Raw genomic sequence first — 18,565 nt, forward strand, 5'->3', positions numbered from 1 at the left:
TTTAAATGGAGGATGGGAGATTAAGGGCTATTTCCAAAGTGGTAAAAATAAAAATGAGAAAAAACCGGATTCTTATATTACCGCGTTTGGAGAATATGACTCCCTATGACAGTATGACATTAAGCCTTAATGCTTTAAACATACTTTAAACAAAAGACTTTGCATAATGAATCAAATCAAACGTGATGTTTTTAATATATGGTTATATGTATTATTTTTAATGAGATTTCAAAGAACTTATCTCAAATCTACATGTTTTCATCTCAAAAGAAGCTAAATGAACCTAAAAGCCCATATTTTCTAACTCACTATGTAAAAAGTTTTCCAGACGTGCAAAGATGTACAGGCAGAGTAAGATTTTATGTGATAGTCACACACAAAAGCACAGTAACACTTGACATTCAACTTGTGTTCTAAAAGGCAAAGAATAAGTAAATAGGTCTCAGAAAAATATACCCAATGTATTGAAAACTTTAAAAATGCCCCCAAAAAGAAATAATTTTTCTCCAGTTTTAGGTTATTTTGTGTAGCCTTATAAAGGTAAGTACTGGCAATATTCTCCAAATTATCATTTTTTTCTGTTCAAATTGAACATCAATGTTTGTAGAATCTTCAATTTAATAACGGTGAGTCTTGTTAGTTTTTCATGGAATTGGAGTTCTGGGTAGAGTCCACTTGAAAATTCCTTGAAATTAGTTTGTAATAATTCAGATACAGAACAACTGCAACCATAATAAACTGAAATAGCTGCTATAAAATCAGAGACTAATGTAACAAGACAGGCGGGAAATAACTATTTTCATATTCAGAAAAAGCAAAATAGCTTTACCTTAACATGAACATTTTCTTTACATGAAATTCACAGAATGTCACCGAGGAAAGTGGCAATCCCTATAAGAGACTAAATCTTTTAAAATGTGAAACACTTATTCTCAAGCAACTTGTTTTTGAACCCTAAGGGCTGTTTCAAAATACGTGACTGAATAGGCACTAGTACAGATTCGAAAAATTATAAAAATATCTGCCAATTTCTCCCCACCTGTTAACTGAACCAAATTAAAAACATATTTAAGCAATCAAAAAGCTCGCATAAAATGATGCCAAATTTGTAATGAAACTACATACAAAATTCTGCATTGCTATGAAAGACAACCAACACTGGTGAAACACAAATCTCTCTTCGCAAGGCAAAGAAGCATTTTCTCTGCCGAGTGTAGAGCTGCCAGAACCATGAACCAGTGTTGCCAACCTGCAACAGGATCAGAAAGATGGAGCAAAAATATGTTAGAAAAGAAAAAGAAAAAAAGGCACAGCAAAATGTTCTTCGAAGTATGAAGCAGCTATGAACTTTCTTGGCTCCAAGGAAAGTTTCACGCCTGCTTTACAGATGGATGAACTAAGGCAGAAGATCGGATTAATGAGTGCCTTTCTCAAGGTCACTGTAGTGCACACTCCGGCCTCCCGATCCCAGGCCCCCGACCTCGCCACGCTCCCGGGCCGCACGGCTCAAACGTGCTCGACTCTACTCGTACCCAAAATGCCACCAGGCACCGGAAGAAAGGAAACATTTCGAGCGCTCTCAGTGGAGCTCCGAGGGCACTGGGGTACCTGTGGCCAGCCCTCCCCCGAGGCGGCTGTCGCCCCCGAAGAACCAGGGAGGTGGCACAGGGCCGTGGGGCGGCAAGGGACCCGCAGCGAGGGTCTTCGCTTACCGTCGCTCTCGGCCCTGACAAGCAGGGACATGCCCTTCAGTCGCTCCACGTAGCCGGACGACACATGCCCAGTGCCCCGGTCGTCCCACTGCCGGTCCTCGTTGAGCGTGTAAACCTTCACCCGCCGCCGGGTGTCGGTCATCTTGCCGCCCGGCAGGCGGGGCGGGAGCCCAGCTGGAGTCACCCAGGAAAGGGTCCGGGAGAGGCGGGAGAGCGCCCGCAAACGGAGGGCTCCGCGGCCTCACTGTCGCCGCTGGTCGCCGCGGGGCCGCGCCGCCGCCCGCATGGCCCGCCGCCTGGCTTCGCCTCCCGCTCCTCGGCGCTATTGTCCAGGCCCGGCGAGCCCGGCCGCCCCGCAGCCCCTAGGGTGGCGCGCAGCTCTTCGCAGGCCCCCGCCCCGCAGCGGTAGTTACTCGGGGCTCCGGTCACTGCCCTGCTCCCGCCCCCGCCATGATCTCCGCGAAGCCGCTTCCCGCGCCGCCGCCGCCGCCTCCTCAGGCCGCCGCCGCCATGTTTTCCTTCCTTGTACCCGGCCCTGCCACCGCGGCCGGTGGCTCCACTCGGTCCTCCCTGTTTCAGACGTCCGAAGCCGACGGGCGCTTGCTCCTGCGGCAACTGTTACCACTGCCCGGGAGACTCCCAACACCCCCAGCAGCCCGAGCACCCCTGGCTACTGGAAGTCGCCTTCCCTGCGCCGCTGCCGCCGCCTCTTCCGTCTTCCTCACCGAGCGAAAGCCGCCGCCATCTTGGGTCGCTCCTCAAAAGCGGCGCGCGGGGCCACCCAGGCAGCAGCTGCAGGGGCGGCTCGGCGGCCTCACCATTTAAAGAGACAGGAGCGAGGGCCAGAGCCTCGCTAAAGCGGAGGCTTTGGACGGAGGCGGGAGGCGGACGCCTAGTTGCCGAGGAGCGGAGGAGGCGGGACGTTGGTCGCGCCGGTGACGGCCCGGGGCTCCCTCGCTCTTCGCGGCACGCGCCGTCGTGAGAGCGCGGGACGGTGGGTGCGTCCGTCGCGCCTTGTGTTCGTCATCAGCCTTGCTCCGGGACGCGAAAGGGGCGTGGAGTCCGCCTGCGGCCCTCAGCTCGCTGGCCGGCTCGGCCCCGCTCAGCCCGCCGCGCGCTCGGCGGCTCGGGCTTGGGGTCCGCCCGCCGTCGTCGCGGCGACGTCCTGTCGCAGCTGCCGCTGCCCCTGCCCTGCCGGCGCCGGGCGGCGTGGGCCTGGGGCTCTGCCCGCGGCGCGCCCGCCTCCGAGAGTGTCCTCTCCAGAGCGCCTTCGGGGCTGCACTGGGCGTTCCTCACCCACCCGGAGCGCGGCGGGCGGGAATCTCTGGAGCCTCGTGGACTTCAGGCGCTTCTCTTTTGGGGTGCGTTGAACATTTCTCGGAAAGGCCGCAGCTTAGGCAGCGAGGTCGGCGCCGGTCTTGGGAGCTGCCATGGAGCATGCACTGTCCTGGCGAGTTCAGAAACTTGGGACAGTTTTCATTTTCTGTGCCTGGGCCCAAGTGACAATTCTAAAACCTCATCTTACGACCCAGCTGCTACCTTCGTCATCAGAACTGTTATTTTGAAAACCTTGTTGCAGTGAGAACTTGAAGGGCTCACGAAAACAAATGCAGTATTTTATAATCGGGATGAGTAGTTCTGAAAGTTCGGTAATACTGTTTTTTTGAACACCGACTTGACGCTGAGCACTGTTAATTTTCTCGAAGGCATGAAGTTCTCGTTCCTATCGTGCAAATAATAGCCACCATTTGGGGGCTTTTACTATTTGCTAGGCCTTCTAGGTCAGTCCTGTCCACTAGAAATATAACATGAGCCATATATGTAATCTTAGAATTTTACAGTACCTACTTTTTGAGTATGAAGGAACTGATGAAACTTATTTGAATTATTGTATTGCAGTATTTTCAAACTATTGTTTCAATAATCAATATAAAATTATTGAGATAGTTTACATTCCTTGTTTTCTATATAGCATGTCTTCAAAATGTGCTTAGAGCAAATCTATTCGGATGCTAAATTATCATTGGAAATGCCTGATCTGTATTTAGATTTCAATAAACTTAGGACTGAAAAAGTGGATTCACATACTTAAGTTATTACAAACATACTTAAAAGTCTTCCAAAAACCGAATCAAGTATCATTTTTTTAATTTAAAATTTAATTAAGGTGAAGTACAATTAAAAATTCAATTTTTCAGTCTCACTACAGTTTTGGCAGGTCCAGGTGCTTGACATTACCGCCAATCTTGTTTCAAACCTGCAAGTTAGTTTGTTATACCAAACTGTTCAGAAAGAAGCCAATAGCATGATGAGGGCTGAGGGGTTTCCCGGATATGGAACTTTAAGTTTTTTTTTTTTTTGTCTTTTTCATGACCGGCACTCAGCCAGTGAGTTCACCGGCCATTCCCATATAGGATCCAAACCCGCGGCAGGAGCGTCGCCGCGCTCCCAGTGCGGCACTCTCCCAAGTGCGCCACGGGCTCGGCCTGAACTTTAAGTTTTAAAATGAGAAGTTGGGACCCTTCCTCCCCAAACTTTAAATGCAAAGAAGTGTTTATAAAGGCCATTCTGAAACTTGCGTCATTTGCAAACAAAACTGGAAAAATTTAAAAACAAAGCAATTGCATTTTATGAAAAGTAAAATGGAATAATTTCAAGCATCAGGGCACCAGAGCAATTTTGTCTATTTCTGATGCAGTAAGATATGATTACATTTATTCACATGTTAATATTTGTTTGATCACCAAACCGAACATGAAATGATTTGTAGAAAAAATCATACTTACAAGGTAAACTTAACAGCAGGAATTATTAAATAGAAAAGAGTTTAAAATTATATTTTATGTTACAAATGGTATAAAAGACTAGATTTAAATGAACTTTTAAATACAACCTTAAGTAACAATTGTATCAATCAGGGTTCTGTGAGAGAACCAGTAGAATACATCTATACAGAGAGAGTGAGATCGAAAGGAATTGGTTACATGATAATGTGATCTAGCTGATCTGTAGGGCAGGTCAGTAGCAGGCTGGAAACTGGCAGGAGCTGACAGTGCAGTACACAATTTCTTTTTCGTTGGGGAAACAACTTTGCTCTTAAAGCCTTTAACTGATTGGGTGAACGCACCCAGGTTATCAAGGATAATTTCCTTGACTTAATGTCAACTGATTACGGGTGTTAATCACATCTACAAATACCCTACAAAAACATTTGGATTTGATTAAATAACTGGGTAATACAGCCTATCCAAATTGACACAAAACTAACCACAATAGTATATAGAATACCTTAATTTATAATCAAGTATATGCTATGTACAAATGGTGACATGATTAAAAAAATTCCTAATGGAATTCTTAAATAAGGGTGAGTTGGGGGGCAAATCACACAAGGCTGAGATATGTTGTTACAGTGGTCAAGCCTGTGGGTGTTGGATTGTGAATTCAGGTCCTGCCTCTTAGTAGCTATGTGACATTTGCAAATTTCTTTACCTCTTTGTGCTCTAGTTTCCTGATCTAAAAAAATAGGAATAATGATTTCTAGGGTCATTGAAAGGATTAAATAAGATACTGAGTCCTCCTGTGCACTATACATAAAGCTTTCCCACTGAACATTTGTACCTTCCCCTACATACCACAAACTTGTAAAATATATAGTGGAGCCTGTTCATTATGTAGTATTTGTGCCTACTCTATGTTACGTACTGCTGTGGACTGTCTCCCCCAAACTGATCAGAAACTTAATCTCCATTGTAATAGTGTTAAGAGGGTAGGAAATCCTATTATGGCAATTGAAAGATGGGACCTTTTAAGAGGTGATTAGATTGTGAGGACTACCTTCGTGAATGGATTAATCCACTGATGGTATAATGGGTGGTCATAGTCATGGTGATGATGGCTTTATAAGGAGAGCAAGGGAGAAGCTTAGCTCTCTTGCTCAGCACATTCATCATGTGATACACTGCATCTCTGTACAGCAACTATCAAGAACGCCCTCACCATATGTGTTTCCTAGACTTTGGACTTCCCAGCCTCCCAGACTGTAAGAAATAAATTTTATTTCTTTACCAATTACCCAGTTTCAGTTATTCTATTATAAGCAACAGAAACAGACTAATACACTTAATCTGATCTATGTTGCATTCATCATTTTATGGTATTGCCTGCCTTAAACTAAAAACCCTGGGAAGAGCAGGGACAAAGCTACTGGCTTGTGCACCGCCTACCTCCAGAATCTGCCATCCACGTGGATGACCTCTGTTTTTGACAACAAAGATATTGTGTCTGTATGGTAAGAAGGGTATGCCACCAGATATTAGAAGAGCTGAATTCTCATTGTGGTTCAGCCACTAAATTGGTGGTCTAGGATAAGACACTTAACCTTCTGGGCTTTAGTTTCCTAATCCTGACAAGATGATTTTTAAGGACACTTCCAGCTTTCAAATTCCATAATTGTACAGTGATGATGGTAAGAATAATAGAAATCATTAAATTCTCCCCATAAAGGCAGATGCCAATATGACCATACATGAGCATTTTTATGACATTCATGAGCATTTTTTACAAAGCACCATGTAATACATGTAGGTGAAAATAATAAAGAGAAAAAACACTCAAAAAAAGTATTCCAACAATTACCCATTTTGTTCTAAACTATTTTCATGAGTTATGTAAATATTTAATTTGTCATGTAATATTTGATAAAGAAAAATTATTCATGACACTTGTTAAAGATGGTAAGGCAGACTTTACTCAAAGGGAGCCATGGAGATAGGTATAGGGTCTACTGCAACAGGGTCCTGCAGTGGGGGAGAGAGACTGGACTCAACTTTGACTCCAACAAAGCCCGAGTAGGGATTTATAACCAAGGAGCTGTGGGGTCATATGGATGGAAAATTACTAAGAGGAAACATTAAGGATAAGGGGTTTCTGGCTAAACTGACTTGATAGGTTTGTTGCTGAAGGCAGGCCAGGGTGATAAGATGTGGAGGAGAGTCAGATACCAAGGGTGGGGAATTTTCACTAAACTAACTTTGTAGCATTCTTGCTCAAACTAGATTCAGTAAGGACAGAGGGAAGCCTAAGGTCAGGCCTAATCAAGCAAAGGACTCAGAGGAGCCTAATGTTTTGGTCAAAGGAGAGTCTTTGTCAAATGTTATAGTTTATCTTATCCTACCCTTAACATAATGCTGCCATGAACAAATCAGAAAATGAAAGTAATTTTAGGTAAAAGCTGGAGCACCAACAAACTAACCAGCTTAGAACTCCCAATACCACCCACAATTCATCTCTTTAAACAAAAACTACCTCACAAAATGCTGACTCAGCAACTCTTCCTATGTTGACAATAAACAAAACAAATGGCAAAGATATTTATAAAGAACAAATTGAAATTTCATAAGGCTATCATTCAGTTAGCATGCTTGGGAATTATTTAAGATAATTCTAGGAAATGAAGATCGTGATAGGAATTACTAAGATCTGTTCTCTGTGCTTTTCATTGTGTAGATTTCTATCCCCATTTCCCCCTCTGCCCACTTCAAACCTTGAAAGAAAGAGGAAGGTAGTTTGTCCTAGCTCTTGAATAGCTTTCTACATGGATTCCATATATGTTTATCATTCATTTTCATCAAAAATGTGACAAACACAAGCCCTCCTAAATGTACAGCTGTTGTGGTAGTGAAAAGCACTGGTACTGGAAACCCGATTGGTATTTCAGTGACATAGATTTGTAACAAAAGGAGCAAAAGTCTGTGATGTTTAATCTTAAGTAACTAACCAAGACCTTTACTCATTGTAAAGTAAAGCAAATCATAACTAAAGCCAAAATGTTTCATTATTTTAGTTATACTAAGTTTCCATTTATATTGTCAGAGCTAATGGCTCAGACCCTTCAGGCCCATTGTACAGACTGGGTCACCAGACCCCTCACATGCCAGGCTGGGTCCCCAGACCCCTTACACACAAGTGCATGCTAAGTAATTGGGAAAGATTCCGGGAGCTGTTGGTAGATGACACAAGCTCAGTCCTCAGCTTCCTCAGCGGCAGCAGCTCACAGGTCCAGTAGCTTACAGGTCCAGTGGTGGTGGTGGCCTTGTGGATGGTCCCAGGGGTACTAACAGCAGCAGCTTCCAGCAGCAGTAGTGGTCTCCCCATAGCGCCCCCCCCCCGCCCCCGGGGAGCATCCCGGGGGTGAGTCGTGCAGTGGATCAGAGCCACTCATCCTTTATACTTATGTCCATAACCCAGGACATGTGCAACTACACTAAACAATAACCAAGGAACACCTGAGCTCATGTGCCTATTTACATCGAATGCTTGGCAAGATTCTGAACATCTGAGGGGCCCTGACCATTTTCCTATGTTTTCCCAACACTCATGTTAAACTGTCATAATAAATATGGCAGACTAGTTCTAGAAATAGCTATTTATATGCATGACCCAGTGAATAATAACATATGCAAGATACGTAGAAGTCATTATTTTACTAATGACGTACATTAAATGGAGCAGGTGGGTAGCTAATATATTTGGGTGATTATTTACTTAAATTCATCTCCTTTCAGTCCAAGGAATGTCCTGTTATTAGAACTATGTGTTTTTGAAATCTATATCTCAGTATACAGTGACATGCAGTATATGCTAGAAACTGTTCAAAAACAAATTCCTATTTTACTTATAGGACAAATGCCAAAATACTTAGGATTTCCCTTCATGATCTATTGCTTGCCTCTTGAATTTTATGCACCAGGGATGTCGGCTACTAGTTCCCCAAACGTCAGTTTTTGTTTTGTGCCTCCAAGCCTTGAGGCTCTGTCTAGAATGTCTTTACCATCATGTTTTCTTTAAAGTCCTGCATAGGTATCATCTACTCTGTTGCACTTTCCCTGACAGCTCCCATCCAGATAGCCTTAGTCATTCCCTCTTTTATAACACAGCTGTGCCCTTTCAATGCTTATACTATCACCTGTACACTATTGGTTTTTGTGTATGCCCGATTCTTGTGAAGCTCCTTGAAGCCAGGACTTTCTCTTATTCTCATGTAGCCTCAGTTTTGAGAATATTGCCTCAAATTTGGTTAGTGGTCAGAAGAACTGAATGATAAACTGCCTAACAGGGAGGTGACCTAGTTATTGATCACAGATTAGCTACCACCAAAATAGGTGTTAAAGTGATGTAAAAGTTGTATGCCAAATGAACATAGAAGTTGTGATACAAATGCTGATTTGGGGGATCAGAGGAGAGTTTTGTGGAAGAGGCAGCATTGGGATGAGACTTGAAGGGTTCGATGTCAAGGGAATGGGAAAAAGAGCATCTGAGGCTGCAGGAGCAAGGGGAAAAAAACAGCAAGGAGCTATAAACACGTATGGAAATTGAGGAAACTAAGCAAATTGGCATGGCTGGAGAGTGCAAACTGAGGAAAAGCAGGAAATTAGGCAGAAAAAGGAGCTTAGGGCCAGTTTGTGAAGGTTTGACATGCCACTCTAGAGTATTTGGAAGTTTATTCTGAAGGTGAATGGAGAGATATGTAAGGCTTCTGGGGCAGAAAAGGGACACAATCAAAATCTATACTTTAAGAAAATAATTCCATTTACAATAACATCAAAATGAATAAAAAACTTAGGAATAAACTCAACCAAGGAAGGTGTCTTAGGCCTTTTTGTGTTGCTATAACAAAATACCTGAGACTGGATAATTTATAAAGAAGAGAGGTTTGTTTGGCTCATGATTCTGGGACAGCTGCATCTGGCACAGGCCTCAGGCTGCTTCTACTCATGGTAGAAAGCCGCAGGCAGCCGGCAGGTACAAGCAGATCACATGGCGAGAGGAAGCAAGAGAGAGAGAGGAAGTGCCAGGGTCTTTTAAACAACCAGCTCTCATTGGAACTAATAGAGTGAGAACTCACTCAGGACCCCCAACCCCCAGGGAGAGCATTAATCCATTCATGAGGGATCTGCCCCCATGAGTCAGCTTCCAACACTGCCACATTGGGGATCATATTTCCACATGAATTTTGGCAGGGACAACACATCCAAACTCTATCAGAAGGGAAAGACTTGTACACTTAAAACTACAAAAAATTGCTGTAAGAAATTAGAGAAGATGTAAATACATGGAAAGATGTCCCGTGTTCCTAGACTGGAAGACTTAATATTGTCAAGATGACAATACTACCCAAAGCAATCTACAGATTCAACGCAATCCTTATCAAAATCCCAGTGCTATTTTTTGCAGAAATTAAAAAATCCATCCTGAAATTCATATGGAAGCTCCAGGGACCCCAAATAGCTAAAACAGTCTTGAAAAAGAAAAAAATTGGAGGACTCACACTTCCTTATTTCAAAATCTACTACAAAGTTACAGTAATAAAAACAGTGTAGTGCTGGCATAAAGGCAAATATTTAGACCAATGGAATGAAATAGAGAGCCTAGAAATAAGCCCTCACATATATGATCAAGTGATTTTCAACAGGGTGCCAATGACATTCAATGGGAGAAAGGAGAGTCTTTTCAACAAATGGTGCTGGGAAAACTGAATATCCACATGCAAGAAGAATGAAGTTGGATGCTTACTTTACATAATATACAAAAATTAACCCAATACAATAGTTCAATCAGCTGGGAGAAAAAAACAACTCAAAATGGATCAAAAGCTGAAACACAAGAGCTAAAATTGTAAAGCTCAGAAAAAAACAGAGAAAAGCTTTGTAACATGGATTTGGCAGTGATTTCTTGGATAAGACACCAAGAGCATAGGCAACAACAAAAACAAAAAGATGCATTGGACTGCATAAAAATTAAAAACTTTTGTGCATCAAAGGACACTATCAAGACAGTAAAAAGGCAACTCACAGGATGAAAGAAAATCTTTTAATATTATATATCTGATAAGAGATTAATACCCACAATACATGAAAAACTCTTACAACTCAAGAACAAAAGACCAAACAAATGAATTTAAAAATGGGAAAAGGACTTGAATAGACATCTCTCCAAAGAAGGTATACAAATGGCCAACAATCACATGAAAAGATGTTCAACCTCACTAATCATTAGGGAAATACAAATCAAAACCACCATGAAATATCATTTCACATTCATTAGGAGGGCTATTATCCCCAAAAACCAGAAAATAATAAGTGTTGACCAGGATGTGAAGAAATTGGAACCTTTGTGCATTGCCAGTGGGAAGACAAAATGGTGCAGCTGCTGTGGACGAAAAACGACGTTCCTCAAAATATAAAACATGAAATTGTCATACGATCCAGCAATTCTACTTCTACTATATACTGAAAGGATTGAAAGCAGGGACTTGAACAGGTATTTTTGCTCCCATGTTCATAGCAGCATTATTCACAATAGCCAAAAGGTAAAAACAACCCAAAGGCCTGTGAACAGATGAATGGAGAAACAAAATGTGTTATGTACATTGGAATATACATATATATATATAGACAATGAAATACTATCCAGCCTTAAAAAGGAATGAAATTCTCCTTTTTTTTTTTTTTTTAAAGATGACTGGTAAGGGGACCTTAACCCTTGACTTGGTGTTGTCAGCACCATGTTCTCCCTAGTGAGCCACGGGCTGGCCCTAAAAGGAATGAAATTCTGATACATGCTACAACATGATGCTAAGTGAAATAAGCCAGACACAAAAGGACAAATATTACATAATTTCATTTATATGAGATACTTAGGATAGTCAAATTCATACACACAGAAGTAGAATAGTGGTTACCAGGAACTGGAGGAGTGAGGGATGGGGAATTTTTGTTTAATGAGTACAGAGTTTCAGTTTGTGATGATGAAGTTCTGGAGATGGATGGTTGTGACGGTTGCACAACAGTGTGAATGTCTTAATGCAACTGAACTGTACATTTAAAAATGACTAAAATATATGTAGGATGAACAAGTCAAAAGATCTAATATACAACACAAGAACGATAGCTAATAATAGTGCATTGTATTCAGGATTTTTGTTAAATAAATAGATTATAGATGCTCTTGGCCAAGGGGGGAAGAGGGAGAGGAGAGATGCATAACTATGTGAGTGATGGATATGTTCATTTATTTCACTGTACTAACCGTTTTACCATATATATGATCTTATAACACGTTGTATACATTAAATATATGTGATGAAATTTATTTTTAAAAAAGATCTGCAATAAAAAAGTACACTATGCATACAAAAAAAGGGCTAAAATGATAAATTTTGTGTTACATATATTTAACCACAATAAAAAGAATCTACAATTTAGAAGCCAAATTCTGGAGGCAATATTGAAGACAGATTGAAGAAAGTAAAGATTGGAGACTGGGAGACTTGCTTGGTGATTATGTGATAGGCAGTTCTCAGGAGAGCCTGCACCAACACCAGGGCAGGGTTTTGGAAAAGGAGGGGTGGATACAAGAGTTATTTTAGATGTACAATGGAGAAAAATTAGACACTAACTGAACTTTGAGGTAGGGAGGAGTCATGGATGATTAAGGTATCCAGGTCATGTGACAGTAGAGGATGGAAAAGGAACCGCAGGAGAAAATTTGGTAGGAATGTGTGTAATTTACAAAATTAAAAACATGAAGTCAGTTTTAATTAAAGGAATGTGAAGCAATCATTTGCCTCTATATCTAGGTGCAGTACAGTCAGCTCTTTCTATTCTGGTTTATTTGCAGTATCGAAGTTCGTTAGTGGGACTAAGAACAAAGTTGCAGATTCAAATGGCATTTTGCCATATTTTGTTCTTTCTATCCCTAAATTTGTTGATATGCAAGGTATAAGAGATAAGTCTGTCTATCAGATGAGTCTAAAATCTGTTTGTTTTAAACAATGAAATGCATCATATATACACAAAAGTATAGAAACATGTACATTTTTTTGAATAATAATAATTGAATGACTGTGAATCGTCATCTAAAATAGATCATTACTAGTATCTTAGAAGTACCCTCTGTTACCTTCCCTCTCCATCTTTCCTCAAGAGAATCACTTGTTCCTTTGATTTTTTTAGTTTTGACTCCAATGTATGAATTTCTAAACAATATGCTATTTAGATTTGAAAAACTGAATAACAAGCTCAAACTTAGCTGTGTAAAGAAAGAAGACTAATGCCACTTGTTAGAAAAATACTCAGTCATTGCGATGGACTGAATGTGTCCTTCAAACTCCAGATGTTGAAACCTTAATCCCCAGTCTGATGGTATTTGGAGATGGGGCCTTGGGAGTTAATTAGGTCATAAGGGTGCAACCCTCATAAGATAAGACAAGAGAGCTTGCTTTCTCTCTCTGTTCTCTGCCATGTGAGGATACAACAACACGATGGCCATCTGCAAACCAGGAAGCAGGTCCTTACAAGACACCAGCTCTTCTGGCACCTTGATCTTAGACTTTTCAGCCTCCAGAACTGTGAGGAGTAAATGTTGGTATACCCAGTGCAGTATATGGTATTTTGTTACAACAGTCTGAGGATAGTCAGACAATCAGAGTCTGGGTCATTGTCTGGATTCAGCTTTCCTGAGAGTTCATAAAGGCCCCTTCTGGGGCATTCCATGGGCAAAGTTGTGAGTGAGTTCTGAGAAACAAAGGGTTCCCATTTTGAGGGAATTTGGTAGGGCTGAGCATGGACCAGGTACTGATGCCTGACATGAACATGGTTAAGGGAGTGGCTGCTCTGCATTTTATTCTCTCAGGAGATATTCTCAACTTTTCCTTTCTGCCCATCTATTGAATTTTTAGTTTTTATCATACTTTTAATTTCCAAGAGATCTCTTTTGTGCTCTGAATGTTCCTTTCTTGAGGCATCCCACTTTTGTTTCATGGGTGCCATATTTTCTGTCTCTAAAGATATTGATAGGTTTTTAGACATTTGCTTTTCTTTTTGGCGGGAGTGGGGTGGGAGGTGGTGGCAGGCAGCTGGCTTGTATGGGGATCTGAACTCTTGAACTTTAGTGTTATAACACTGTGCTCTAACCAACTTAGCTAACCAGCCAGCTCTGGAAATTTTCTTTTCTAAGATAGTCTTTGTTTCCTACAGGTTGTTTTTTCCTGCTTTTTTGTTGCTTTGGCATCTGTCTTACATGTTACAGGCTTTTCCCAAATGTCTGATGATCTTTGGCTGTCTACTCATTTTTAAGAATGGGGCACTAAAAAGCTGTATGGAAACTGTGTGAATGGGTTGGATGTATCAACTGTGGATGCATTGTGGAATGATCTGGCTGGACCATTTGTTGAGAAACCCAGTGATTTAGCATCTTTAAATCTTTTTCCTTTATGATCAGATCATGTAGAGAAAAATCTGCCCACTGCCTGCCTAAGAAGGGGAAAAGTCTTTTTGGGGGCCCTAAGATTCAATGTGAAAACTTTCAATTAATCACTACTTCTCTTTTCCGAATTAGCCCTCCCTTTCCTCCCATACTCCCACACTTGTTTCTCTCTTATTCCAGGCATCATTGCAGTGACCGGTGCTGCATAGACACTCATCAGATTCCCTTCATTAGGTGCAACTTGACAGCCTCACCATAGTCCTGTATCCCATGCTTCTCATCTTCCTCTCCAGGGCTTCTCTGATGATGTAGCATGGGATGCCATGAGAACCTGCCCTTTGTCCACACAGGCATAACCCAGAAGTGTGGGGGAATTAACACGCTATTGGGTAAACTTTTGATTTAGGGACATGGGAGCTAATGAACAAACGCTATCCCATTCCCTCCTCAGATCAATGGTCCTGTGGCATCGAGCAGTCATTTACCCATGGCAGTGACCATCTTGGCTAACACCTACCTGTATTGGCTTTTCCTCCTTGTCTTCCTTGCTTTTCTTCATGGATCACACTCTCCCACAAAATAACTCATTCTTAAGTGTTTGTTTCAGCATCTGCTTTTTGGGATACCTTATTTAAGACACACAAACTTCAACTATGCTTGATGTCCTCCAGCCTACTGCTTCCATGTATGTGCTTCTCAAGCAAACACAACCAAATGGACTGCATGCATGTGGAAACAGACCTTCAAGAACACATTTGAGGCTGATTCTTACACTTGGAAGAGGCCTGTCTGCTAGAACCTCACTCAAGTCATATTGCTCAATAAAGGCCCTGGAGGAAATGGACTGTCTTATTCACTGTTTTGTTCACAATGCCTCATGATTCATTCAAGTTTCTGCTGAATGAATGAATGAATGAATGAATCCGTTTGCTAGGAAAAATGCTAGATATAGATGCATTGGTCATTATTCCTCCCCTAGTTTATCTTGAGAGTCTAAATATTTCCAACCAGGTCAAATATTCCACTTATGCCATTATTTTCCTCATAGTAGTTCAAAAAGGGCTGTATTATACCCTCCCAATGTCTGCTGGGATTTCTGGTGGCCAAGAAGCAGCCATACTTTTATTTTTTACCATCTTATCCTACATATACTATAGCTAGGAATACTAAAATTGCCATTCGGACTATACCAAATTCCCATCAATACCAGGAGAGACTATAAAACCTGATAGATTGGGAACAAGATGGCTCACAGAATGGATTTGGTGTCCTATGTCACATCTGTGATCATCTCACCATGATTAGCAAGAGAAGTACAAGAGAGAGGTGAAGGGGCTACCCTCTTTAATACATGTTCGGGGAAGAGCTGGCACACTGCCCCTTAATGTGTTACAGTGGGCTCTAGGTAAAAGTACCTATTCCAAAAATGTGTTTAGTTTTCCTGTCTCTGGGTTGCCTGGGCTCTTTCCCTGGGCTCCCTCTCCCTGGCTTTTGCTCCTGACTACGGCTTTCGGCACCCGCTTGCTCAGGTCTGGTGTTTCTTCATGACCTCCCAGGATCTGTCTTGGCTGAGAATCTACCTCCTGGACATGAACTCTCTCCTTTCCCATACTAATCTTGCAAGGCCCTGCTCTCGGCTTTAATCAGTCCTGCATAGAGCCTGGGAAAATAATGCTGACCTTTACGTGCTGCTCAGAGAAAACACAGTGTTCCCATTTAGTCAGTGATCAAAGGAAGGTCCTATTCTCATTGTTTTTCATCACCTCTCACTTCATTTTTTTCTTTTATCCAACTTCAAGTAGAAATAATAAGTAAATGTTAAGTTCAACTAAACAAAAATTACAAGGCTACCTTTGTAAAAAACAAATTTTTTTTTAAAAAGCCAGAGATTTTCAGTACAACAAAATACGTGTGCAGTCCCTATAAGGTTTGTATGATTAGATCTGATCTATATTTGCCAAATGAAATCTTGAAACTGGAGTCAGACATTTGAGATCTGAACTGTGCTCAAAAATCCATTTCATACAGTCACCATGTCTCTTTGAACATACAAACTATTTAGATCTTATCCACTCCATCCTTGGAAAATGTGCTACCACCCGCATCTCTTTGAGATTGGAATCAATTACCCAAGCAAAGATGTGTTCTAGTTACTACTGCTGTGTAACAAATTACCTCCAGCATTAATGGTTTAAAGCAGGAATTTTATTTTGCTACTAATTTTGTGAGCCAGAAATTGGGGAAAAGTTTGGCTGGGCAGTTCTCATGTGAGGTCTCTCATACAGTTGCAGTCAGATGTCAGCTGTGCTGCTGTCATCTGAAGGTTCAGCTGGGCTGAGAATGTCCAAGATGAAGCCCTCACATGGCTGGCAGTTGATAGTGGCATTCGCTGGGAGCTCAGCCAGGACTGTCCACCAGAGCAGGTACACATGGCCTGCCTGGCTGAGGAGTCAGATCTCTTACATGGTGGCTGGCTCCCCTCAGAAAGGACTGTGAGAGAACCAGGCAGAAGTTGTATGGCCCCTTCTGACCCAGCTCCCATGTCCCACAGTATCTCTTCTGCTTCTTTCTGTTGGGTACAAACAATTCATGAAGGTGAGAACAGATTTAAGAGGAGGGGACAGAGACTCCACTTTTGATGGGAAAATGTCAAAGAACTTGAGGACAAGTCTTAAAATCCCCTTAGATGATGTTTACTCATGGAGTTATAAGGAAAGAAATTGCATTTACAACCAATAATACAAGATAAGTTTCAGAGGCTGAGGTAGGGTGTAGATGAAAAGGATTAGTTCATCTCACTTCGCAGACCTCAGGAAGGTGTTGATCTGGATTGAGGGATCACTGGACTTCCCACAGAATGTTCCACTGTGTTCTCCCTGATGCAGATATATTTGCCCACAGAGAGGAGGGGAGGCACAAGGAGCACGTGGTCCTAAGTAACCCTATGCCGCTCCCTTCTAACTGAGACGTTCATGAGTTAAAAACATTTCTCACCCAGTGACAATCTAAGAAATCCAGGTAATATATTTGGTTGGCCTGGTTTCTGTCAAGGACTATCCTTATCACTGTGGGAAGGTGCAGAATTTTTGCATCATTTAAGGATAAATATATTCTCAAATACAAAGTTAGAAAGACTATTTGTAATGACAAAAACTAAGTCACAATCAAACATTTGATATGATTTAAAGATAGCTAAATAAAAATTTTCAGTACTTTCATATTAATGCCATCATGCTTGGCCACCTATACTACCTGTTTTGGTAATAAAAAAAAAAAAAAGAAAGAAAGAAAGAAAGAAAGAAAGAAAGAAATTGAGAGTAATGAATACATGAATGTATTTCTGTGTTCAGAAAATACTTATATTATTCTCTCTTTGCCAGTTATCTGAAAAAAGTTTCTACCACAAAGCACTCTCCCCAAACAAGAAGCTCTTTGTGTTCTGGACACCAAAGATATTAAACTGATTACAATTCAGGAGTGGGGGATCAGTTGGTGCAAGACATGAAAGAAAATCCAGATTTGAGATAACCTAAGAGGGATCTGGTCTACTCATGTTGGGGAGGGAGGGTGAATATGATCTTTTGCTGCTGAAGGCCTTCTCAAAACTCAAGCAGATGTAAACTTTAAAGGAGAGAATCTCTTTTTATATTGCAAAATTTGGGCATTAGACAGAAACCACAAGTCTTAAGGAAAAAAATGTAAGGACGAACAAAGTCAAGGTTGCATTAGAAACATTATTCTTTTCATTTTATAGAGGACTCCCAGCAAACATTATCAAAATCAAAAGACACAAAGAATATAGATATCAACATTTAGTATCTAAGCCCGCAGTCCTATGTAAGGGAAATTTAGTGTTGTCTTTTATTTGTTTTGTATCGGCAGCTGACTGCTACAGGGATCCGAACCCCTGACCTTGGTGTTATCAGCACCATGTTCTAACCAAGTGAGCTAACTGGCTAGTCCTAGCCTTCTCTTACTTTTGGTGAAAATCTTATATTTAGGATAAATCAAGATTTATCTTTTTTATATTTAAAGACGGACTGCATCTAAGTGATGACTTTAGCCCTACCTTGCTGAGTTAGTCTAAGTCGTCCAAAAAGCAGACGACAAAATAGGATTAAACATATGGGGATTTTATTAGGGAAAATGCTTGTTTGAAAGGAAATGGGGAAGGAGCCAGGCTGGGTGGGAGAGGCATCAGCTGGGGATGCAAGTCCTACACTGAGTGAAGGAAAGGAGAGAAGGCTGGGTGGAAGCTTCCTAGACAGCACTGCAAGGAAGATTTGACAAAGTTGGTAAGGCAGTCCTTGAGCCAAAGTCAGCCTACAAAGGAGACCATGTCTCTCAGGAACGTGTCTGCCTTAGTGCTGTATAAGGTATTTTGTCACAGCAGCAGGAACAGACTAAGACACTTCTTAAAAATGAAAAGGAATGAACTACGGATACATACAACCTGGATGAATATAAAGGGATTTATGCCAAGTGAAAAAAGCCAATCCCAAAAGGTTGCATATTTTATGATTTCATTTATATAACAGTCTCGAAATGATAAAATTATAGAAATGGAGATTGGATGAGTGGTTGCC

At 41.5% G+C, this 18,565-nt stretch overlaps 1 protein-coding gene across 3 annotated transcripts in view; it reads right to left on the minus strand.

Moving 5' to 3' along the window:
• The window catches only part of PPP4R3A (protein phosphatase 4 regulatory subunit 3A), a 36,644-nt gene extending 33,956 nt beyond the window's left edge, over positions 1–2,688 (minus strand). For all 3 annotated transcript variants that reach the window (XM_063089791.1, XM_063089792.1, XM_063089790.1), the window contains exon 1: positions 1,713–2,688. In XM_063089791.1, the coding sequence (XP_062945861.1) occupies positions 1,713–1,854 (142 nt within the window). In that variant the 5' untranslated portion in view covers positions 1,855–2,688. The remainder of the gene's footprint in view (positions 1–1,712) is intronic.
• Positions 2,689–18,565: the final 15,877 nt, after the last annotated feature.

Source organism: Cynocephalus volans, chromosome 3, assembly GCF_027409185.1.
Source record: "Cynocephalus volans isolate mCynVol1 chromosome 3, mCynVol1.pri, whole genome shotgun sequence".
Taxonomy (NCBI): Eukaryota; Metazoa; Chordata; class Mammalia; order Dermoptera; family Cynocephalidae; genus Cynocephalus; species Cynocephalus volans.